Here is a 27,104-nt window from a genome sequence, read left to right on the forward strand (position 1 = left end):
ATTTCATTTATATGGAATTAAATTATTAATAAAATAAAATATTTTTTATTAATGAAAATTTCTTTGAATTTTAAGCGAAAACTAAAGAATAAATTAGTCGAGATAAAAATAAAACTATATGTTGTTCAACAATAAATATTTAATATTTCTACAAAACTACAAATAGCATCACATTTTTTTTATAATTTTAGCAGCCAACACTAAGTAGCGTAGGAATATACTATATATAGGGAATATACTTAAAATTATATGAACAAGTATTGTAAACAACATTTTATGTTTAATATATCTATAATTACATAGATTAACACGATTAAATATAGCAGTCACTTTCAGTGCAGATCTTTTTATATGAGTAAACTGAAGTTATATTGACTCTGTGACAGATTTTTAAGTTGTTCTTGCATTAAAATATATTTTCTAGTTACATTGGAATAGTTCCAACAATATCAAAAATAATAAACTTGTATAAGTACATATTTAACATAAGTTAGCTCTTTTGTATATTAAACATGATTGTAAATGAAAAAAAATATTTGCTAAGAAAAATATAATTTTATTAGCAGCTATTTGCTAATATTTTTTATTAAATAAAGTTAATCACATTAGAATACCAATGATTTTACATTTTTTATTGAACAATAGCCTCAAATGTTACACATTGTTTTAATAAATTATACTGTATTGTATTGTATAGTCTGTGCAACTAACTTTATTTATTTTGGTTTAGGAAAAAGCTTTTAAAAATTAAAAATATATTTGTAATAAATATTAACTTTATCACAGTCAGTTTGTGCTATATACATGTAAATACTCTTTTAATGACGTTTCAAATAAATTCAAAGAAATCGTACTGAATAGCCTTCTTCTGCAATCTTTTCTTATACACCAGTAAAGTATTACATATATATTATTTGTTAATATTTAATATATTTATTTAACATCAGCGTTCATCACTAGTCTACGATCCGATAGTTTTCTAAGTTTTTTTAGTATGGAAAAGAAAAGAAATATTAGGAATGTAAAATTAAGTATAACGACACTCCCTTTTTCACTTTCCGTCCGGTGTTGTGACATCAGAGTTCAGAGTTAAGAGCTTAAAATTTTGAAATTATTATAATTTTCGATTGATAAATAAGCAGTAAAATATATAAATTTTCTTTCTATTCTTAATTAGTAATTTTTTTAAGTCATTTGAAAATAATATATTGCACATTGCATGACTTACATACCTATTTAAACTATTTTTTTTGTCCTAAACCTATCTTTTTGAACCGCATTAATAAATATTAATAGATTTTTTATTTGGTGTTATGAACCTCATTGGCAGTTTTACGTTTTGTGTCAACTAGCAAAATGTGTATATATTTTGCTGTAAATACTAAACATAATATAAGTTAAATATTAAAATTAAGTAAGCGACCCTACTTAAGCAATAATAAATATAAATAATACCTATATTTATATTTATTATTATTTTTTTATAAAATAAGAAATTAGATTATACGCAATTGACTTGGGTAACATGTTTTTTTTTCAACTAAGTAGAAGTGCAGAATAGCCAAGAATAAATTAAAATATTTATTCGAGTACTGTTACTGTACTGTACTGTTCCTGCATACTTCCAGCATCACAATTTGATTCAACTTCAAGCCTCTATTGCATATAATCTAACGTTCACACGTTTATTGTCTATATCACTTATAAGAATATATGCTGTTTTAAAAAGTATGACCCCCTATAGCTAACATGATGTTCTCGAAAGCAACCCAGTTGATCAAAGCCCACGGCCCAAGTCGCATCCATAGAGGAAGAAAACCTTTGTATAACGAAAATATGCCTTCATTCTTCACTGATTGCTGGAGACAGTCGATCATGCCGCGGTACAGCGTTCCTCTGGAAATAAAAAGGTATAATTTAGTTTAGGATTCGAAATTCTTCAAATGAAATAGGCCGTCGTTGTGCAGTGGTACAGTGTCGGACTGTGGAAGCGATGGTTGTGAGTTCGATACCCACTTGGGAACCAGGTGAAGCGAACGTTTTCGTAGGCATAACGAAGTAGAAATTTCTCGGGCCAGTCGTGGCGAATGGGCACAATGGTTTGATTCCCACTCGTGGACACGAAATATTTAATATTTTCATTTCCTCGCTCTGGTAACAACGCAAAGCGCGGCGTTGAATTCCGCCACTCAACACACAATATCTTCAGAATTCGGAGATTCAGAATTCCCAGGTTCTCTCCACGTACCCTACAATGTGCGTGATATAGCGTAAAACCAAAAAAAAATTGAATTCTCACAATTTTTTTATGTCAGTGCCGACAAATACCTTATCTAATTATTCTACCTACAGATATATTCTATAATACCTACAATTAAGCTACAGGAAATTAATATTGTTACTTAAACTTATTGTTTTATAAGATCAAAGGCATTATATTTAAATTGAATTTTGGACATTTGAAATCGAAAGTATTTACATTGAGCGTGCGCGGGTTCGACTTTGACCCCGATGTTTGACCTCGACCGTACTTTGAACGCACCAACCTACTTAATAGCTAGTATGTACGACTCGAGTGCCGTCAAAACAATTCACTGTAAACATTTACTAAACAGTTTATTGACTTAGTTCGAAAACAGTATCATAGATACTGGAGGAAGGTCACGTAAAAAATATGGATACCCTCCGGAGGACATGTATGAAGAAGTTGATGGAAGTGGACGAGGAAAGATCGTAGTGTTTGGCGCTACGATCTCTCATTACCCCGCTGTATCCCGCTGTATCCCGCTGTATCCCTAATACAGCGTGAAGCTAAAATAGGATATTACTCGATATCAACCTACATTCTAGTCTATATAGATACATTTCTTGTATCTGTAACCAGTATAATAATAACGGAAAGTCATTTTTAACTATTTATTTAACATATATTGGAGGTTGTGTGTTCGGTTCCCGGTTGAGGAAATGGAATATTTAATATTGTCATTTCCTCGCTATGGCGGCTCGGTCAACGTGCAATGCTTCCAGAATTCGTTAAAAAATGGGGAACGAAAATATCTTAATGGAACGGAGTGTTGTAACTCTAGGTACCGAGTTACCCATACCTCTGCCTACCCAGCTATATGGAAACAGCTTGTAGCTAAAAAAACATAATATTAAACTAGATTATACTTATTTAGTGTGTTTCTACAGTTCTACCTAATAAAAAAAGATAATAAAAGTGTTTTACGGACATAAATAACAAGTACAATATTATTGATTGCCCAAATATAGGTCAGTGGATCAAACACTACGCTGACATTAGCCTAGAGATACGAATTACGAAAGTTTCACAAGTCCGATACTTAGAACGTACGCGAGTGTTTAACATAGCTGTTGAAATACGAGTATATTAGATGAATACGCACCGCTCTAAGAGATGTCGCTACCTGCCTTTTTACGTCTTGTTCTATGTTTGAGCACATGCTTATTTCTCTAAAAAAAATGTTTGAGAACCTTTGTCTTTTTTTGTTTACATTTTGTCTTAAGTTAAAATGAATACAGTATAGGTTAAAAACTTACTATACTTTTTTTATCTCAATAAAAACTATCCTATTAAAATTGTTCATCAAAAGTATTACAAAAAGGAACCATTCGTGGCGAATAGGTACTTGAAACGTGTGATTGTAAAGTCGACAGTTTGCAGGATCGATTTCCACTCAAAGAAATAAAATATTTAATATTTTCATTTCTTCGCTCTGGTGTCGAGGCAAACCGCGGCTTCTACCTACGGCTTACCTACCCTGTTACATGCGGGATACAGCATGAAGCAGAAAATTATATTTATAACTACCTTCCATCTGGTCCCACGGGTTGGTTCATAAGTCGAGTTTTAAGTACATCCGCCGGTGTTCCCATTACCGCGGCGACGAACCCCGCGGCAAAGGCGGCGAGAGCGTGGACCAACGCCGTGTCCGCCATGTTGAACTCTCGCATCAGAAACTGTTTGGTGTAATCGTAAGCTGCCAAATCTCCCATATTGACTAGTGCGGCTCGTTGCACGTTAGGTACGGCACCTATGTAAAAAGTATGTTCATATTTTATATTATTCTTTTATATAGTTGAGCTTTAAAGTGGAATTTTAGAACTTAATGGTATTCTCACGATTTTTTTTATGCATAGATAGAATGAAATGTGATGTAGACCAGAAAACAAATATAAGCACAAGTTGTAACTATCATTAAATTCATGATGAAAAATCGTTCGAAATTTAAAGTTGGGAAAGGAGTGTTCTAACACTAGGTTCCCTCTGGCTAGCTTAAATATAAAAAAACATCGTTACAGTCAAACCTATGTAAATTTCAAAAGAATTCCTCACCTCTCCAAAACCCTAAGATACCGGACTCAGCATATAACATCGCATACGCTTGCCTGCAGTTAGCGAACCGTGGAGGCTTGCCCTGAATGATCCTTCGCCCTTCCGTCTGCATTTGTACCTTAACTAGGTCAGTGGGTGACGCGATCAGCTGCGCCAACGAGCCAGCTGCGAGACCGCCTGTTAAATTTTACCTACTTTAGATTATAAAATAAAAATAATTAATCCTACTATCTTATTCTAATAATATAAATAATATAATGAAAATTTGGGAGGACGGATGTTTGTTTCCCTATAACACAAAAACTACCAAACGGTTTTAAGTGAAACTTTACAGAAATATAGCTTTTTTTTTGTATATAAGAATAATACATAGGCTACAATTTAAGTAAAGATTTTGTATAATATGGCTATAATATAACAATAAATTTAAGCGGGCGAAGCTGCGTTGGGGTCGCTACTGTCTTATATTTTTATAGCCAAATTTTTATAAATTATCTTTTTTGGTTAATCTAGCGCGTGCCTGTCCATAACTAAGTACATTATATGTGAAGCAACATTATGTAGAGGGCACATAATACCATACTTTTTATGCTCAGATATTATAAACTGTCAAATATGTATTTTTTTTACAATTTAATAGTAATATTATTGCTTAGAACATATTTCCGAATTGATTCCACAGACAATTATTATAATAATAATAATATAATTATATTACAGTTATAATAAGACATTAGATATTTTTAAAGACATTAATAGACATTACCGAAGTTCACCAGTCATTGATAGCAAGTGATTGCAAATAGTGTGCCTATTCAATTGATAACGCCAACGAGCTTTAAATAGAGACCGTAGAGGCACAAGGGTGTGACTGTAACGTGACGGTTGCGGGTTCGATCCTCACTCGAGAAAGTGAAATATTTATTTACGTTTATATTTCCATTTCTTCGCTCTGGTGTCGAGGCAAAGCGTTGATTAGTGCGACCGCCACTCAACACGCAATGCCTCCAGAATTCTGTGGGAAATGGGGAACGAAGTATCTTAACACTAGGCTTCTGCGTACCCTTTTACATGCGTGATACAGCGTGAAGCAAAAAACATTAGAATAAGATCGTTTTTTTATAAACTTTTACTTTATTTTTTTAAGTACTTGACAATATTAAATAAAAATCGTTTATAAATTATGTATTTGGGTATCAAAGTTCACTGACTCAGTGTTTTATCTTTGCTCGATAGATAACGTAAACAATCGCCCATTATCTGTAGTTTATTATTTATCTTAAAGATATTCTACTTATAATTTTGCCTTGTTTTCTTTCTTTATGTTCTAATTTATGATTTTATATAAGAAGGTTATAGTAATATTTGCAAAAAAGAAAGTAAATAATCGTATGTTTTGTTAGAATAAATTATATGATAGTGTGGGTACGGTCCCCGCTCGAGGGAATTAATTATTATTTATTAATATTTTCATTTCTTCACTCTGTATACAAGGCAAACGCGGCGTTGAGAGAAAATTCAGCAAAAAATGGGAAACGGAAGTTGATATCTTAACACAAGGTTCCAGGTTCCCTCTGCCCACCCTGCTATATACGGTATACAGCGTGAACCTGGAGAATAATATTATCTAGATGTTACAAAAGAAACGTCACTCACCTAGAGAAGCAGCTCCCAACGAGACTTTTCCATTACTGTCTTTCAATGCATTGCGGAAGTGCTCGTAGAATATGAGACGGCAGCCCGAGTATATAGCGTGACGTTGGAACATTGGCATCAGTCCGCTCCACAGCTTTAGCACACCTTCCTGCTTCGCTATGCCAACAGCTGTTTTTATCATCCCGTGATTTTCCATCTGTATTCATTATATTATAAAATGTTTTTATTTTTGATTCCCGATGTATCCCGCAGATTGTAGAATAGATAGAGGGAACGTAAAGGTAGTGTTAAGACATTCTGTTCCTCACTTTCCGCCAAATTTGGCTTTCACAGTTCATTTTGTCTCTTGTATTTAAAAGCATGTCATAATAAATTCAAGATTGGAGGCACATTTATGCAAGTATTATTTCTTATTCCGAAAAGTTTTAAACAGAGTAAAGACGACAATTTTAATATCTATTAATAAAGCTTATATATTTACCTTGTATCCATGTTTGGCGGCGGCCACTTCCGATTGTATTTGCAATCTTGTTTTTGTTAAATCGAATGGATAAGTAGCTGAAAATAAATAAACGAACAATAATAAAAAAACAAATAAATATTATATTACTAATTTATATTGAGAAATAAAATCGCTTCAGGCTGTAATCTCCCGATTAGCAGAGTAGGCAGAGGGAAATTAGTGTTAAAACACTCAGGGCTCTACTAGGTGATAAAAGAAATAAAGTTTCTTATTGCCCGGTGAACCTTGAATTCGTTTTATAAACACAACGGCTTGCGGCGTTTAAATTGCGTAATAATGATAATTGGCTACGGTCAACATAATGATAAGAAACTCCTAGCCCACTAGGAAATGGGCAATTTAATGGGTTATTTAAGATCCCAATTTTAAAAAGGTAATTTTAGAAAAAAAAAGGTACAGTTTAATATAGTTTTGCAAATTACGATTATATAGATTTATTATGTTATACATAAATTATTTGTTTTGTTGAAATTAATTTTTAGCGCGCTTAATGTTATCAAATTAGTTTTGTTATTGAATGATAGTATCTATTCTGACAATGGACATATTTAAAAAAATATTCTTAAAGATATGTTTATCTATATTTATTTATATTTATAATAAAATCGTAACTGATCATCTATATATAAAAGATATACATCAAAAAATATTAATGGCGACATTTAATATTGAAATATTACAAAAAATATTTTTAAAAAAAATTCTTTTGTCTGTTGATTTTTAATTTTAATTTTTTGTCTGTTCAGTTTTGATCGGGTTCTCATCGAATAAAAAAAATATATGATAAAATCTATATTTCTATAAATACTTATAATAATCTTACCTGACTCCGCCGCCCAGGAGCCGAGGACGGCGACCCCGTACCGCGCAGCCACCGAGTCAGTGGCCTTGGAAGCGGGGTGGTCAGCGTTGCGTAGCACAGGCATCTTGTCTCTTTATCACTTTTCTATAAAACCAATATATATAAATAGTGTAAAAATATATACTTTTTTATATATTACTTGCATTTAATTCACGTATATGATATTTAGTGATATTTTTCACCGTTCTCTCTTTTTTAATTGTTAAGAGACTCGGTCAGTTTTAATGATAATCAATACTAGAAGTTTTTTTTTTTTTATGTAAAAAGGACAAGGCAAACGAGCGTTCGGGTCATCTGATGATGATCACCGCCGCCCACGACCCCGTGCAGCACCAGAGGAGCTACAGGTGCTTTGCCGGCCTTTGAGGTGGAACTGTTGAGTTTCTTGCCGGCTCTTCTCAGCAGAACTGCCTTCCGAACCGGTGGTAGCTTTTTGTTCATATGTTCATTCGACGATTCAAAAGTGCTTATTATAAGTTTATTTGAATAAAGAATATTTTGAATTTTGAATTTTGATAGACGCGCTTTTTGAAGGTACCCATATCGTACCGACCTGGAAACACTGCCGCGGGTAGGCTATTCCACAGTTCGGTGGCGCGTGGAAGGAAATTCCTACGGAAGTCTTGGGCGAAATGCATTCCGAGCTCTAAAAGGAGAATTCGCAGACCAAAACGGAGATGGCGAGACGAGCTGGACCATTATAGGCCTGACTGGTGCTCAATAGCGCGAAATAGACCAGAATGGAAGAAGTGGAGAGAGGCTTTTGCCCAACAATGGGATAGTACAGGCTAGGGAAAAAAAATACTAGGTACTTTCTTGTTTTTTCAAAATGTTAGAAGCATATTTTTTTAGTAGGTTATGACCTGCAATAGGCCGAAGTGCAATACGAAATCGTTACAATATCTATATTTGTATATTCTTAAAATATGCAATAAAGGAACAAAAAAAACATAGTTTTAAAGTTAGTTTTTTATTTATATTATTATAGTTCTTAAAGCAGAAAATATTATATCTAGTTTACGTGACTGTAAAATTACCTATATGCACCTACATAGTAGGTATATCAGTTAGCTTATATTGAAGGAAGTCAAGGCTGGTTAATCGATAACACCTCTTATTGCATATTATTTAGACATATATGTATGTATGTGAAGTGGTTTTTAGGGTTCCCTACCTCAAAAGGGAAAATGGAACCTTTACAGGATTACTCTGTTGTCCGTCTGTCCCTCTGATAAGTGATCTTGCTATTATCTCAAGATGGCGTGGAGGTCTAGTTGAATTTAATACTAAATATCCAGGTCTACAATCTCTTGGAGCAAATCAATGCATTTATGCATCAAAATATCGTAATCGTAATCAAAATAAATAGAGTATTTCCCGGTTGTAAAAATTTACCCCGAAGTGAGAACTTACAACACAAATAGAGGGAAAAAATCCGAAAAGTGAAAATTTACGAGTATTTTATAGAAAAAAATCATTACAAATTTATATTTATCGTTTATTTCATACAAAATGTTAAATAAGTCAATTTTATTCGTTGCATAACCTATCTTAGGGTGTTTCCCGTGGAAGAAAATTTGGCAAAAACTGAGAACTTTTCGATTGAATAAAACGAAATTTCCGAAAAATCTAATTATTGTATTATCATTTAACAGTAAAAATCGAATAATAATATCTGGTCATTTATTTTATTACTAAGGTCAGGCTAAAATAAATTGAAAAACCTGAGCCACTACAAGCAAAAAAGGTGAATTATTTGAAAAACCTGAAATTAAATGAAAATAATGTTTTTGTGCTCTTTTTTCATGTCAACATGCACAATGTCGTCTTATATTGAATTTCTTAACAATAGTTTTACGTGGAAAATGAAGCTGAATGACGTCATTTGAATGTGTTGACGTCATAACATTATCTCGAGGTAAAGTATTTGAAAATATAGATATTTTTTAGGCTTTCCTATGCATAATACTAAAATTCAGGACTAGAAATGTGACAGGTTCGATTACCATTCGAGGAAATGAAATGTTTAATATTTTCATTTCCTCGCTTTTTGGTAACGAGGCAAAGCGCGGCAAAACGGGGAACGGAAGTCTCTTAATGGGAATGTCTTAACACTAGGTTCCCAACCTGCCTCTGCTTACCCTACCATGTGCGGGATACAGCGTGAAATTTAAAAAAAATTATGGTATAAAAAATATAACCTATACGTTATCTACGTATGATTACTACAAATCGACAACAAAATGCTCCGTATAAGCAGACAATGAGAACCCTAGAGTATTAGTTATTATTATTCCTGACTTTTAATGGAACAAACAACATACATACATAGTATTTACTTGTATTATACATCATTTTTGAAAGAAAATATTCTCTATGTACCCAATGGCGTAGCTAGGGGGGTGCTAGGCATCAAAATCGACAATTAATTTTTTTTAAAGGTAGCCAATGTCACATTTTAGTGTCTGACGTTTGATATACGTGAGAATAGAAGACACGTTGAATCTTGACACTGGCGAAGTGATTTTGTGCTCAACTGGCACGCTCAGAACGCCATAATAGAAAGAACAGAACACGTTGAATCTGGTTTTTTTAGACCATTTTCAAGGGCATCAAGTCCTAAGCCGCACCAGGCAGCAAATACCCTAGCTACGCCACTGTATGTACCACTTGGAGGTCATTATGGACAAAGGAACTGAACAAAAGCATTGTCTCATTAAATTTCAGCAGTAAATATTTAACATTGAATATTATTTAGCGTGAAGCACTCATCAAAGAATAACAACCTATTAACATATAAGTGTTATTAATAAATGTAATAAAACATTTGGAGAATAAGTCCTTCGGTTATATTAGCGAGCGAGTACAATCGATATCAAAGTCCAATACTAAATACGTTCAATATGGGTATTGTATAATAATTTAAATGCATTACGGTCAACTAGTTGTGGCCACCGTAAGGTTAATTTATCTGGGGGACAGAACATTATACAGGCAGTATGATACAGCTAACATCAAAGAGGCCACAACTCGTTGACCGCACTTTATTTAAATTATTATATAATACCTATATTAAACGCATTTAGTATTGGACTTTGAATACATACATTGAACTGAGGTGGCCCATTGGTAACAAAGTTCAAATGCTGATAAAAGCAATAAACATCTTTGTATTAGATAATATAAGTAAGTATATGGCTTATTTAGAGGTATATTATTTTATAATTGTAAATCATTATTTAATTTTATTATAATTAATTACGATAGAGTATCAGCGAGTAATAAGCATTAATCAGATAATAATAATGACTGATATATTAAAGTCCAAATCAAAGCAAGTTTTTGTTTATTTAAATGGGAAAGCAGTGTCTTTACACAAGGTTCCCAGGTTTCCCAGGTAAATTAATGCAGTTAGGCGTTACATAACACTAGCCTCTTTGGCCAGTCCATTTGAAATTATATTATTAAGTATTAAAATTATAAGTGAAAAATGAAATTACTTATCATTATAGCACTATTATATTCACTAGAGAGTTATTCCTGTATATACTTATTACATTATATAGAGGGACTCTAGCGAAGTACGCAGAAAGAATGGAGAGTAAAGAAGAGAGAGAGAATTGCAATTACACTATTTAAATAAATGTCTAAATATACAATTACATGTTTTAGGTAAGTAGACAAATCGTTGAGCAGCAAGTACCTTTCTCGCCACTAAATCTTTTACACTAGTGTCTACCACTAAACACTACCACACTTACTACTTATGTAAAGCGTCACTTAGCTTAAATCAACAAACGTGATGATATTACAAGTATTTATTGAATACCATTAATAGCTTTTAGGGAAGTAAGTTACGTATATACAGGTGCACGATGTATCCTTGATACAACAGGGTAAGCAGCATGGGGCCTGGACTTTTAGTTGAACAGATATATTCATGTAAATGTGGCATTGTAAAATTTTCGGGGCTATTTCTGTTAGTAAAATTTCTGAGCTTGGCAAAAGACTAATTTGAGGTGTGCACCGTCCATCCAGTCCTCCCCTATTACTACGCCCATGATAGGCAGAGGGAGCCTGTGTTAAGACAGTCCTTTACGCAATTTTCCACCGAATTCTGCAGAGTCTAGGAAAAAGCGCGGCGTTTAATTCCGCCATTCAACACGCAATGTCCCCAAAACCCGGCAGAGTGGGAAACAGCCTAACATATTTATACAGAAAATAATATAAAAATAAATAATATATTTTCAATGAGACACAAAATATGTGTCTGCTTTTCTACATGGAAATTTGGCTCGCTCAAAGTATCTTGAACCCTGAACAGTTTGGAATGCAGCCAGACGCCAACTATCTTAATAATTCTATGGCTATAAAGCTTTTGTCATTTTCACTAGATTTACGTTATAATTATTATAATGGTAATCTATATTTTGTGAAATACGTAGGATAGGGTACCTCTCAATTGTGTAAAAAAATAGGGAGGTATATCTATATTTTTTTTATATGGCAATTATTGCAATTAAAATATATAATAAAAAAAAGTATCGCGTATATTCGAATAGTTTAGACATTTTTCTCCTTGTAAGATTTTTATTTTTTATCACTTTTTGGTTGATTTATTGAATTATAAGTACATTTATTATTATTTCCATTAAACATTTAATAATTTCTCTAAACTAACATCTTTTTAAACAGTAATCAGAACAAGTTATCAATTTCGAAATCACACAATAGTTCATATATAAACAATTTGTTGGACTTTGTGTTTCAGGAAATATCTACCTTCACAACAATAATGGGAAAGCAAATTACTTACCAGGAAATATTTACATACATCATACGAGTAGGTATATTACGAACATTTGCTTGGACTTTGTATTTAAACATAAATAGTATATATTTTTATTATTATTTGAACATAAGCCAGGCAACAGTTATTTAATATTTAAAATACCTATTAAAAAAAATATAAAAAACAAAAGATTATATAAATTTCAAGGCTTGGTTAGGGTAACCAGGCATCAAAAAAATAAACTTAATAACAGAGAGATTTACTATTAGATATATTTCTTTAAACTATATGAAAAAGATACTAAAATATAGTTTTCGCGCCCACAATTTTTGTACAACGTTCATAAAATAGCTTTTACTAATTCAATAAAATACAATTTAAAAGTTTATTACGTTGTCCTCTACATAGCAGCTCTACTAAAGTAGTAGTTAAATTAGTTCAACTGTTAATGAAACGTTCAAATTAATATTTTCCGCTCAATTATAAACAAAGCTAAAACCGCAAATTATGATATATAGGTTTTTTTTCAGCTTTACACTGCAGCAGGAAGCTTAGTGTTAAGACACTCCGCTCGCTACTCTACGCCGAATTCTGAAGGCATTACGTGCCGGTCAGGCAATACTCAGCACAGCACTTTGCCTCTTCACAAGAGCGTACAATTTCCTCGGGTGGAAATCGAACCCACTATCTGTCATATTTACAGTCACGCTCGTGCTCTTGCACCACTGCTGGCCCGGGTATATAGGTTATTTTTCTGTGACATATTTAAATGTGAATTTATTGTAAGTAATTTACATTTTATATTTATTTTCTTAGATAAAATTATAATTAGATAGAATTAAAATGTAAATAAAACGTTATCTTACCCTTTATTGTGCAATAAGTTTTTTTTTTAATAAACTCACAAAAATGCAAAACAGTGCTATTATAATGACACCAATTCCACGAGTGAAGTGAAACATGTCACGAACTTCACTAGTAATTTTAAACTGAACAAAAAGTTAAAAAATCACTATTAGTTGAGTGAAGTCAGTCGTGGTGCAGAAGAACAAGCATGTGACGCGATAGGTTGTGGGTTCGATTTGAATTGAGCAACGGAAAATGGAGAACAGAGTGTTTTAACACTAGGATTCCCTCTGTTTACTGTGATGTGTGCGGGATACAGCGTGAATCGAAAAAAATTGTTAAACAGCGAACTTGCGGTATTAAAAAATAAATTATATTCATAACCAAAACTGTAAATTAAATCTGCCTGCAAGTTCAAATTTCATACTCGGAAGTTGTTTGTGCTTGGCACTTGTATTAACCCAGAAATTGAAATGCTGTTATTAAAATAAAATGAATATTTTTGTTATAAAATAAAGAATAATAACACATTTTTACAGAACAATTGGCAAATATTTTAAAATTACGTTTTCGTACAAATACTGAAATGCAAGGTAATATTTATTTATTGTATTGTACCTGCGTGTACCTAAAGAATTATTAGTACGTATATAGATTTCACCCCAATTTGGTCCTATGAGTGGTCCCATATTCGATTCTCGCGCAGACCAGTTTAGTACCAACATGTACCAATTGGTGCAAAAATTTCATGACTTTTCGAGTACCTTCTCGTAAATTAAATTATATAAAATTAATTGTAATGTCCTTTAAATTTAAATTTTAATTATTTTATTTTTAAATTTTAATTATTATTTAATTTTTCTTCTTTGACTTGTTTCATGAGTAAATTACATATTAACTATTTTGTCATACATTTACGACATAGTGGAGTCAAATTGTGCACAATTAGCACGACTGCCATAAACAAAGAATTGTAAGAATTATATTTTATTGTCAATTCCTTTATGGAACTTGACGTCATTTACCCAGGTGTATATTTCAATAAGAGAATATTGTATTTAACAGATGATTATGCTTAACATTTATTTTTTGTTATTGTATTGTTATCGCATCTTATGCTTTTAATATGTACATACTTATAAAGTTTTAAAAATATGTTTTGTTGAACTTTATCATTAAATATTAGTAATAATCAAATTTTCTTCAATACAAGAAAAAAACTTATATGGAAATTTCGTAATAATATTAAAATCGTTAAACGTAATAACGATTAACGATTTTGAACTACAGGTAATATTATGGCAAATAATCGATTTAATAAAACCAAAAATATATACATGTAGGAATATTAATTTCAATTATAAACATAACTTTAATTAAAACAGAGACAACTACATACCTCAGACGCCAGTCGGCGCAGAGGCACAAAGTGTAACTGTAAACTATTGAGCGATAGGTTGTGGATTCGAATCCCACTCGAGGAAATGAAATATTTAATATTTTTATTTCTACGCTCAAACACTTTTCAAGAAAAATCGCCGCGTTGAGTTCCGCCACTCAATACACAATGCTTCCATAATTTTGCGGAAAACGGAGAACGGAGTGTCTTAACACTATGTTCCCTCTGCCTACCCTGTAAGCGGGGATACAAGGTGCCACTTAAAAAAAAATTAAAAAAACTACCTACCTTTCACCCAATCGCGCCGGTACGACCGATCTATTATATTATAACAAATTATCATCGCTTGATACTACACAATGTAAACATTGGATTTAGACTGATTATATATATATATATATATATATATATATATATATATCAATGACAACTTATCATAATATATACAAAATACGGAAAATACTGAAAAAGGATGGCCGATACGATTGCCAACGAGTTAGAGAAGGCCCATAGTATTTATATTTGGTCTAAAACTGGCAGGCACTCGCGCGAAAGAGCGAAAAGACAAGAAGCGATCAGAGACCGGCGTCCTACTCACATCGCTACCGACTTGCGACTATTCAGTTCGAGCACGAGCAGGAACACCACCGCTGTATACACAACTCAGGCTAAAAGAAAGATTGAAATTATCTATCTATATGTACTATATGTATGTATATATAGTATAGTATAGTATATGTGCGTACTACAATGACGTCATTTCATTCACGAAACCCCCGCAAAACTTTCATTGATCTCGGCCACCTCAAAACGTAGGCTAGTCATGCGATAAACATGGGGTCAATGGCATTCTTATTGGAATTATTTATGTATATATATAATTATGATTTAACATCTTATGTAAATTGTAATTAAAACTATTTTAACATTTATTTCTTTAATGCTAATAAAGGTTTATTGTTATCTAAAGAGAAGCTAAAAAGAAGTACCTGGACTCGTATGGCTTAGTGGTCAGAGCGCCTGGTCGGTTTCCAGGAAGCACGGGTTTGAGTCCCACTACGTTCAATTATTATACGTTTTCTAAACAACGTAAGCATACACCTATCCGTATTCCGATAGTACATTAATTTATGTGAGTCTCTGGTCCTACTTCCAATGTCAGTGTGAAAGATGATCAGGAGTTCGATTCCCACTTGAGAAACTGTTTATATACAATTTATTTCCGTCACCAGTCTACAAAAGTTAGGTAAGTAAAAAGTAAGGTAAAGGTAAATTAGAGAACGGAGGGGAATAAATTATTATTTATTAATATTTTCATTTCTTCACTCTAGTATCAAGGCAAAAGCTACATGCGGGATACAGCGTGAAATTTATTATTTTTTTAAAGAACCCTAACTCTTGTATAAATAGAGGAGCTTTTTAATAACATACCAAAAACTTAATCAGTATTCAAATGTAAATAAAAGTAGATATTCTAAGGAAAAATAAGATTTTCTTTTGTATCTAATCAGTGAGTGTACTAAACGTACCTAACCTGCGAAAATATCAAACATTTCTATTTCACTTTAAATAATACTGATTTCAAATTTCTTTTCTTTTCGTCTAGCTCTAGGTAAATTAATTAAAGCGGGGATGGTTTGTGCTCTGAGGAAGGCTTATAAGCAGAGGGCAAAGATAGTCTAAAAAAACTAATTAAACACGACTTTAGGTCTTAGTCGTCTGCTTTGCCAATTTTATAATGAAAAAAAATGTAATTTCGTACTATACGTAGTAGCGGTATTGCTAAAACTTTTATTTGGGTATGACTAACTCGACGGTTGTGGGTTCGATTCCCATGCGAGCAGAATGAATTATTATCTACCAAGGCAAAAGCTTGGCGATGAGTTCCGCCGTTCAACACGCTATACCTTGAAAAATTCAACGGAAAGTGGGGAACGGAGGGTCTACCATATTTCCATATTTTCCTTTAAAAGTTTTAACGGAAACAACGCCATGTCGATAAACGTACGTAACAAGTAATACACTTCCATCTGCCACGGCCAGATGGGACGCGTCACTCACATACAGACATGTGCTAAACTAAACGAATAACCATATTATGGCCCTCGATTGATGAAAGCAGAACTGAAAACGATTAAATATTTTTTTTTATTAAATTTCATTAATAATATTATTTCAGTAGAATAAGGGAAAGTTAAATAAGTCAATAATTTTATCTCCATTGATCTGATAACGAAGACGCGGCGTTGAATTTCGGCACGCAACCTAGAACCTGTGTGTAACCTGCTTAATCTGCCAAGTGCTGTTTACAGCGTGAGTTATTAAAAAAAAATCTTAGAGAAATTATAATGAAAAAACTATCAATTAGGTATGCATTACAAATTATAGCACTTTATTCAATTGAAATGATTTCTCCCAGTCTATCTAGTAAAACAAAGTGTAAACTTTAATTTTCATAAGATAAGTCAGTTCAAACTCAAAATTGGGGGAGAATAGAGATCAGAATCAGAATGTCTCAATATTAGATTTCCTTTACTTGCTTGGTGTTTTGTAGATGATAATCTAATTCTAAATAGACACTAGTATTTACTAACATTAAATTGTTTTCAATGCAATACATAATTTAAAATATATAAACACGACAATTCGAGTTCAGGCGCGAAACGGAAAAGAGATTACGACACTAGGATCTCCTTTTCTACATAACTATTTACAGGACAGGTGTAAAAACTTATTAATTGCATAAAAAGTTAATTATGTAATCAACAATATTATAACATTAAAGTAACTATACATTTATTTCCTAAATTGTATAAAATAAAAAAACAAAATTTACAAAATAAGTTTTTTTACAATACCAACGCAGCTGCGATACACGTTAGGGATAATTTTCGCTTAGTACTCCATACAAAAACTAGATGGCGTTAGTAGTATTGAAAAAATCTAAAAACATTTCTCAGTATACTAAGCTGACGACCGTCTGTTATTTATAGCTAGCGACGATTAAATACTAACTCTAAATTGTATTAAATAAAGTCTTTATTACAATAACACAATTTTATCGTATTTCATTCGTTTTGTAACAGTGTACTGTGACTTAGCGAGTCGACTCACTGACCTTGAGGCAAAAAGTAGAAACGATTTCGATTCCAATGCAAAGTTTTATTACTAAGAGTCAAGAGAATATTAATAAAGCTACATCCATTCTGAGAATTAAGTAATTCGTATAATACTTAAAGGAATATATAATTTCGTATAAATTTAACTTAACTAGTAAGTTAACTGTCAATATTGAATAAATAAAATAAATGAATCAGCTTCACGCTGTATCCCGCACACAGCAGGGTAGGTAGAGAGATCCTAGTTTTAAAACACTCCGTTCCCCACTATCCGCCGAATTCTGGAGGAATTGCGTGAGTGGCGGAACACGTGGTTATGCAAACTAGCTGATGGCATCACAGACGTTTATTTCTTATACTTAAAATATATATTTTGATAAGTTGTACTATTTAAGTATTTTATTATTGACATTATGCTTGTTTAAGCTAGACTCATATCAGGCGTAGATTGCTACGCCGATGCGGGGAGACCGGGTGGCCTGTGAAATTATCTTTACAGAAAACCCTGGAAAATAAAAAAAATCTTTTACATTACATATCTGTTTAAGGCCCTCCATGACAAGACCACATCACCGCAATATCTAATAAATTTATATAAATAATAGAGGACAAGTGGTTATTAGTCATTATAATATATGTTAAATGTTATGCTTAAGTTACAATATTACAGTTTTATTTATACGTGTGAACACGATGAATCCGTGTTTAATTAACGGAAATAGATATTACTATTACTAATATACTTATATGACTTCTAGGCATTTGTTATTAGAGCAGAAAACAATTAAATATGACATTAATTATATATTATTTACTTATACGAGTATAGTTAACTAGCGGCCCTCTCGCGGTTTCACCCGCGTTAACTATGTTATTATTAATTTCCTAGTGACGTTATGCAAAATTTAAGACTCCTAGCATTTGTAGTAACGAAGTTTCATACAAACATTCAACCCCAAAAACAACCCCTTAAAAGTCGAATATTGCAAATTCCCGTCTTAGCGAGCACCTATATCCTATAAATAACTCCTATGCAAAATTTGAGATTCCTAGCACATGTAGTTTCTGAGATTTCGTGATGAGTGAGTGATCTTTCGATTTTATATATATAGATAAATGATTATTAATTAATAATTATTAAATATATTAATATAAAAAACATTTTGATCATTAATGCATTTCATATTTTGTAATTCCAACATATTGCCAACATTTATCTACGCTAAAGCAATTTTTGAATAAACAGATTCACAGCATGCAGTCTGCCGCGACCACATTACTCCGAAACCACCTCTATTTTAACCTATTAAGGCTTATATTTCTCCAACGCGAGCACACTTCGTTATCAAAGGCTCAGGATGGGTTCCATAAAAAATGAACCCCGAACGCAAAGCCCTCGGCACGTCCGTTCGTCCCTTTACTTTTTATACGACAGCCCTAAAAACTTTAGGCTTTTTGTATTGCCGTATACCGTTGATGCACATTTGCGCACCCCTTGCCCCCTTGCTATGGTAATGGCGGTTTAGAAACCAGCAGAAAGACAGTAGGGCTGTATTCATCTTTGGCTTTTTGTAACGAAGTTTTACAATGAGAATATTTCTATAGTAAGTCCGCTCAAAATTCGTTAGAATATTAAGCTTAACGCAGGTATAATATAAAAAAAACTGAACAAGTGCAAGTCGGATTCATGCACAAAGGATTCCGTATTATTATTTATAAAAACGGCCAAAAATCACTTTCATTAAATATTTATTTTAATCTGTTTTCTGGTATTCGTTGTTAATTGGGCAACAGAAATACATCAACTGTAATAATTTCAACTCTGTCTACTCAACTATCACGGTTTATGAAATTTTAGGGTTTCGCACTTAAAAAAAATTCTGGGACCTTGCGACTAATTTTAGATAGATAGATCCTCTCAGTCTGTCTAGATATACATAGTGAAGCTAAAAGAAATATTTTTAAATTTTAATTAATCTTAAATAGAAGTAAATAATGAAACAAGCAGCCAGGAAGGTTGCTTGTTAGATATTAATAAATAAAAAAAAAATACTAAATGTTTTTTTTAAATGATTAAAAAACCTCATATTATGTTCTTTCTTCTTTTTAGCGTCACGCTGTATGTCACGCACATCACGCATACAATAGTATTGAAAGGGAACCAAGTGTTAAGACACACCGTTCCTCATTTTTCGCCGAATTCTAAAGGCATTCCGTGTTGAGTGGCGGAACATTGACACCAGAGCGAAGAAACTCAAACAAAAATATTTCATTATCTCCATTATCTCCAGGACTGACTGTATATTATTTTCTGCTATATTATATACTGCCAGAAATTGCTTAATAGTACTTAAATACGAACTTGCATTATCATTAATATAATATTGTGACAAAATTAGAACACGCTCGTATATATACCAACTGTATTGTGATAACGATAATTGATAACGAAGCCACAGAAAAGTCATTTATTTAAATGTTATATAACTTTTATTTGTGAATATTTTATAATGATAATACATTGTTTTTTTTTCAGCTTCACGCTGTATCCCGCTTGTAACAGGGCAGGCAGAGAGAGCCTAGTGTTACGACACTCCACTTTCCGCTGAATTCTGAAGGCATTGTGTGTTGAGTTGCGAAACTCAACGCCGCGCTTTGCTTCGACACTAGAACAAAGAAATGTGAATATTAAATATTTCATTTTACCCGAACAAAAACCCGTTTAAACTAATATTAATTAGCGATAAAAAAAAAGATCGAAAAATAATTTTCAAATTAATGGTTGCTAATATATAATGTGATTCTTATATAATTCCGTATTATATAAAATCTGCAACCCAAAAACATGAAAAAATAAATTGTAACCGATTTAAGGCGATATCCAACCAGCCTCCACCACCTTTTTTCCAGAGGATCTACAAAAATATTTGAAATTAGCGATTAACGTTTCCATGGGTTGATTTAATAACATTTTCTAAATTTTTTTTTAAGCATAAAAGATAAGAGTAAGAGGCTGTTGTGGCCGAGGAAATTAAATATTTATTTAAACTTATATTTCCATGTGTTCGCTCTGGTGTCCAGGCAAAGGACCGCGATGATTTCCATCATTCAACACGTAATGCCTCCAAAATTTGGTGGAAAGTCGGGTACAGAGTGTCTTAACACTAGGTTCCCTATACCTACCATGCTGTTTGCAGGCGTGAAGCTGATTTAATTTTTGTTGGATGTTTAAGTATGATAGAAGTACGATACGAACTTAATTATACAATATTTATGTCAAGTGAGATGCGACATTACACGTATTGTCTAGTCACTACTTTTTGGAATTCCTTCGAATTTAATGGTCTCTTAAATTTATTGGATGACAAATATACATTTTTTGCAATTTATGTGGTGTACAATAATGAATGTAATATCCCAGTTTGTAAATTATAAATGTGGATTGGTGGGTAATGCTCCACTATGGTGTTATTGAGAAAAACTGAAAACCACTTTCTTCTTTTAAATGTATTTTGTCACATCAATATTACAATACAATATAACAAATAGATAAGACAAATTCTTAAATATATTGGTCAAAAAACAATACTTTATATTTATAAATCTATTCTATTTAGTCGACGAGTTTCATCAGACCCGTTCACATTTTCAGTTTGTAGGTAAAACGAAAAATACAGTAACATAGTAAATTCATTAGCGCTCCACCGCTACTCTCAACAATAATATAGCTACATCTAAACTAATAAACGTAAATTAAAAAGAGGGAGCCAAGCACGTGGCCTACCAAAACAACAAAGCCGATTGGCGTGGTGACGTACCACCCCGGTGATATGTACGCTGTACTACCTAAATGCCTTATGTACACCGCTAGTTACTACTTCATGACCACTCCGAGCTCAGTTAGTACTGCATTGCAACGGAAAATATGCGTGTTTACCAAAGTCGTTTCGGAACGGTGTCGTGTGTTGCGTCACGCTCAAGGAAATTGATAGTGCGAGGACGACGTGACTAACATTATTGTGGATCTAGCTTGTTTTTGTGATTATTTATTGGTTTCTATTTGTTGTTATTTGTGTTTGAGTGCTTTGAGATATAGAGAAATCTAGTTTTTCAGTTTTCTATATCTCCGTTGGAGACCTAATTACGGTACAACGCCACACGTAAGCTGTGTCCGATATAACCTTGTTGTGATGAGTAAGTATATTTTTGTCGTACAATAAGTTTAATGCCAATATTAAAACGTTATAGTGTTCTAATTTGGCTAAATTATTTAATATAAAATACATATATAGGATTAGAAATAATTTGAAAATAAGGTTGCAATACAAGTAAAAATGTAAGTAGTAATAATATCGAACGTCACAACGAGGTTGGTTGTACAAGATGGCGGCGAGTGGGGAGAGGGCGCCCAGTTGGCCAGGTGCTGCCGCCGCGTCGAGTTCGGCGCTACAGCTAACTAAATAGGTACGCAGAGCGGAGTGTTGTACATTTAGAACGTCCACAATGGCTACCGCGAAAGACACGTCCACTTTCTTTCTGGAGGCAGATTCAAAAGAATTTGACAGTGTTCTAAAGTTATACCCGCAAGCGATAAAATTAAAAGCCGAACAGAAAACAAAGAAACCGGAGGAGCTCATAAAATTGGACAATTGGTAAGTGCGAACGTCTTACAGAGGAGAAAACGCGGCCGTGGCGTGTCAATGAACTTGTATTGTGTGTGTATCCGTGCAAACTGATTTGATAGGTGCCTCCCTCGCGGACTGCATCTCTAGTCCGCGGACGGCTCATTAAAATCACTGCGTCACGTGGGATCGATGTCAAATTGACACTATCGTTTTTCCTGAAGCCAGTGTGGGGAAAAATATCAGCGCGCTTAGGCGTTATAAAATGGTGGCTGTCCTTTACGCTCGTAAAAATGCATTTGTTATGTACTTGTTTTAAAGCGTTCGCTCGCTAATTGCGTATGTCCCTTTATTAAATAATACCCTTGGCCGTGTACGGACAACCTTTTTGTATTTCTAGGTACTTTTAGATGTATAATACATTGCTTTGTTGAATACAACTCACATCCGTTCAAAATGGTGACTTGCCATTTACACCGTATTGTAATATTAGTATTTCCCATTTTTAGACCATTGATAGGCTTTTATATATTTCGCTAATGAAGCTTAATAACTAGGTATATATATTATTTACTGAAATATGCGATTTTTTTTTAGAATTCTTTGAAATAATTGATATGAGTCATCAAGTACGAAACATTTCATTCCAAGTAACTGTCGTTTTCGTCTATAGATTTTTAATCGAATCTTTAAAAAATGGTTGATATTTATTTTATTATTCAAAAAAAATGCTCAATATCTCAATTATATAATAAGTATATCCTGAAGGTCAAATGGGATTTTTTTTAATTAACTAAAAGCACATGCTGAATTCATTTAAAATATCGAAATATCTCAAATATTAATAAGAATTTATAATACATTTTATTTTATTTTATATAACTTATGTTCATAACCTCTTTTCATCTTGTATAGGTATCAAAATGAACTGCCAAAGAAAATCAAATCAAGGGGCAAAGATGCACACATGTTGCATGAAGAGCTGGTACAACTCATGAAATGGAAACAAGCTGTAAGTGTAATTCATATATATTATTTCAATAATTGAACACACCATATACATTTTTGTCAATAAAATATTCTATTTTTTTTTAATTATAGATACTTTTTAAACTTAATTTTTTTTATGTATTAATAATTTTATTTTATTCTATTTCAGAGAGGAAGATTTTATCCACAGCTATCATACCTCATAAAAGTGAACACACCTAGAGCGGTAATGCAGGAGACAAAGAAAGCATTTAAAAAACTGCCTAACATTGAATCAGCTATGACAGCACTCAGTAACCTAAAAGGAGTAGGAACTGCCACAGCCTCTGCCCTTCTAGCAGCAGCCAGCCCAGAAAATGCACCCTTCATGGCTGATGAATGTATACAAGCTATACCAGAAATGGAAGGAAGCGACTACACTGCCAAGGAATACCTCAATTTTGTAAAACATATTAAAACAGTCTGTGATAGGTTAAATAAGGTTAGTTTTTAGCTTCATGTCCCATATATAGCAATAAGATACTCCATTCCACATTTGTTGGCCATATTTCAAGACATTATGTATGGAGTGGCAGAACCCAAAGCTGTGTTTTGTCTTAACAGTGAAGGGTAATGAAAATATTTCATTCCCCTAAGTGGGAGTATGATGCCCTAGTGGCACAGCTCCTGACTATGCAGGAGCTGTGCCACTAGGGTTTTGTTCTTTTAAACTATATAGAATAGAATTATTATTAAACAAACATTTTGGCACTTTCTGATAATAACACTATTCAAATCTTATCTCACATTTTGAGTCCAATATTGATATTCATTATTTACATACACAAATTTGGACTTATAATATATATTTAGATTTAATATACCTAAAAAATGTTGAATTTGTAAGAATGCTAGAAGCTTGGAACTAAAATAAATGTATAAATAGATATTTACTTAAATATAAAAAAAATATAAAATAGTTAAATTATTTGCAGGAACAAAATGGTGTCGGAAAAAAATGGTCACCACACATGGTGGAGCTTGCCTTATGGACACACCACATAGTGTCAGATCTACAGCCGGAGCTTCTAGGCAAGCAGCGTAACATAACACCGGCGAACGGCGGCTCCCCACTGCCGCCCAGCGATGAGAGTAACCTGGAACCACCTACTAATGGCAATGGTGAGTTTTGATGTTTCTTTTTATTATGATAATTTCGGCGCTGAATTCTGCCAGTCTATAAACATTTGTGCACATGTATGCTGTATCTGGCATATTGCATATTAAGCAGGGAAGGGAACCTAGTGTTAAGTATCGTGGTTCTCCATTTCCGCCAAATTCTTGTATACACTGAACAAAATTGACTTCAAAATCATAAAATCTTTGTAAAATTGTTTTTCAATTCTTAGTTTGTTGTTAGAAGTCTATTTTTCTGTTTGTCAAAAATTAAGTTATAAATCAATTAGTAACAAGAAAAAAATGCAATATTATTTAGTTCATTTAGATACTATTAATTCTTATAAAATGTCATAATTTTGGTTATGCATTTTAGAAAGTAATATGTAAAACATCAATTGGTGACCAGTTGACATAAAAAAAAATACATTTTTCCTGTTACCCAACGACGAAATATGTTAGTCATACCTACAGACTACCTGTGAAAGTTTTATAAATTTTAATACTGTACTTGAAATAACTGTATGTACGGTACTAATGGGAATGAAAATACTGACATATAAATATACTGAGAATTATATATATGATATACAATAATAATATAATATTCTATAATACTTAAATTGATTAAGTTGAGATTGACAATTCAAAAATTATCAAATTGTTTGGCGGTCGCAATTCTTTTTCAATTGAAACTTTTACTCATTTGATTTAATAATGTTCAATTCAATAAAAAAAAATCTGAAGATTAATCATTATGTTTACTGTTTAAATTTAATTTTGCGTTAGTTTGGGACAAGTTATATTATTTTTTTTGTTTTATGCTGTACACAATAGTAAGCAGAGAGAACTTGAGAACATAGTCTTAGACATTTCGTTCTTCATTTTCAGCTGAATTCTTAAGGCGTTTGCCTCATTAAAATATTTCATCTCCACGAATGGGAATCGAATCAACCGTCGCGCTTGTGCCCCGACAAGGCCAGACTTGGGCTGCAACATCCTATACAAATATTAACAGAAAACGCATATTCCAGGCAAGCTAGGAGTAGAATCCGCTAACGACGACACAACGTCGTGCACGGAGGACTCACTAGACGCGAAGGGCGCGTCGCCCGCCACCCCTGCCACGCCCGCCACCCCCGCCTCGCCCTCCGACAACTCCGACTCTGCGCTCAGCACGCCGCGCGCCAAAAGGTAAAAACAAAAACATTTTCTAAATATTTCACTTTGGGATTAGAAAAATATATAAAAATTTGGACTCGAATCTGCTTTCTATTTTATATTTTTTAAGAAGCTGAGTTGTTGCCTGTTTCCTTTTTTAACCTTAAGTATGTCAGCGAAATAAAATATATATAAAAATGTTTAATACTTGCTTTACAGTATAAGTACTCCTGACTTAGATGATATAAATTATAAATAAATATAGAATATACGTATCAACATGCTTTATTAAAATTCCGATTAGCTCATGATATCTTTATAATAACCTAACTTAACTATTAATAACAATATAGTATGTATATGTAGTATCTTTTTATTCCTGTATCTAATAAACAATATTTTAATATGGTGAGTCATGCCACATGTTGCTTTTATTTGTGTTCAAAATCAATTTGCAATAATAAGGTTTAAATTTATTCCTGTACAATATCTGTATAGCAAATAGTGATAATATATCAAAGGTAACATTGAGGAACTGTAGTTGTAGATCCCCCCACTCAGGAGAATGAATTTATTTTAAGTCAACATGCATGCCAGAGAAAAAAAACATCGGTGCATTATCATTGCTGCACAGGGTTTAATTAGTAGCAAGTCATGCATATATAAATATATAATGTCGCGGCCCAACTTTGGCTGGTAGATCACAATCTCGAGCGTTAAGACCGCCTTTGCTACAGCATGGACGATGTTATGTGGCCGCCCTGGAATTAGATGTTTTGAATTTTGCGCAATGGTCCCTTGAGAAGAAAGTAATAAAAATCCTCCAGCTAACTTTAAAGCGGCCACAACTTTTCTGCCTAACTGTAATTGTGTTAAATATATGTGGTACTAAGTGTTGTTCTTGTTGCAGACAAATAGAGGAGGCGAGTTCGGCCGAGGAGAACTCCCTGGGCGACTCTCTGGACGCGAGTGACGCGCCACCCGCCGCAAAGAAGCTGCGCGAGGCCACGCACTGACCGCGCGTCCACAGCTCATAGACTTAAATATTGTACCTAGTTAATTTATTTTTCAATTCCGTTTAATTTTTAACTTAGCGTTAAGTTTTGAGTACCGGTCGATTTTTGTAAGTTTTATAGGGATATACGGACGCGTTCCGACGGGGCTCGAGCTCCGGTCGGGGCCCAGTGTTAGGTTTCGTTCGCATCCCGCGTGACATTCCAGTAGTCGTAACGAGTGGGCGAGGGCGGGACGGGACGGGGCCGGGCGGGACGGGACGGGACGGACCAGATGCCTTGACGACACACTCCATTGCCTTATGACACAGTCTGCCCGCAGAGTTTATATGCAACAAGATAATACAAAGGTCGTGTTACCCGGGCGCCGGGCACACGGGCCCACAATGTAGTTTTTATTGAACAAATATAAGATATTAATTTTATAATGTGGCATTTTCAATTATACAACCCTGTTGTCCTTATTTATACTTATACTGCTATATATATACGAGTAAATATGGTCGGTCAATATCAGTAACTAGTTGAACCATACTGCTCAAATAGCCGGCTAATTAGACATAATTTTTTAATATTAATCACACAGAACCCGACACTATATTACGCAAG

General features: G+C 33.3%; 2 protein-coding genes across 5 annotated transcripts; one reads left to right on the forward strand and one right to left on the reverse strand.

The window, feature by feature from the left end:
- Window positions 1-121: 121 nt before the first annotated feature.
- Ucp4A (Uncoupling protein 4A) lies at window positions 122-15,067 on the reverse strand. Of its 2 annotated transcripts, XM_085198708.1 has the most exons (8): window positions 14,899-15,067; window positions 14,724-14,787; window positions 7,360-7,482; window positions 6,495-6,571; window positions 6,014-6,209; window positions 4,358-4,534; window positions 3,833-4,055; window positions 122-1,896 (listed from the first exon to the last, which is right to left on the reverse strand). In XM_085198708.1, exons 3-8 carry the CDS (start codon window positions 7,460-7,462, stop codon window positions 1,722-1,724), a joined length of 951 nt encoding a protein of 316 aa, XP_085054834.1. In that variant the 5' UTR covers window positions 7,463-7,482; window positions 14,724-14,787; window positions 14,899-15,067; the 3' UTR covers window positions 122-1,721. The 2 variants fall into 2 exon arrangements, with proteins under 2 accessions (XP_085054834.1, XP_085054833.1); XM_085198707.1 differs by having other exon boundaries at window positions 14,724-15,067.
- A 6,364-nt stretch (window positions 15,068-21,431) lies between these two features.
- Amun (protein amun) lies at window positions 21,432-26,923 on the forward strand. Of its 3 annotated transcripts, none has more exons than XM_085198104.1 (6): window positions 21,432-21,748; window positions 23,092-23,188; window positions 23,336-23,647; window positions 24,141-24,327; window positions 25,356-25,515; window positions 26,393-26,923. In XM_085198104.1, exons 2-6 carry the CDS (start codon window positions 23,144-23,146, stop codon window positions 26,496-26,498), a joined length of 810 nt encoding a protein of 269 aa, XP_085054230.1. In that variant the 5' UTR covers window positions 21,432-21,748; window positions 23,092-23,143; the 3' UTR covers window positions 26,499-26,923. The 3 variants fall into 3 exon arrangements, with proteins under 3 accessions (XP_085054230.1, XP_085054229.1, XP_085054231.1); XM_085198103.1 differs by lacking the exon at window positions 21,432-21,748 and adding an exon at window positions 21,924-22,206; XM_085198105.1 differs by lacking the exon at window positions 21,432-21,748 and adding an exon at window positions 22,233-22,576.
- The last annotated feature ends 181 nt before the right edge of the window (window positions 26,924-27,104 follow it).

The sequence above is a fragment of the Heliconius melpomene genome, chromosome 15, assembly GCF_056956725.1.
Source record: "Heliconius melpomene rosina isolate 202511_hmr_F chromosome 15, ASM5695672v1, whole genome shotgun sequence".
Lineage (NCBI taxonomy): Eukaryota > Metazoa > Arthropoda > Insecta > Lepidoptera > Nymphalidae > Heliconius > Heliconius melpomene.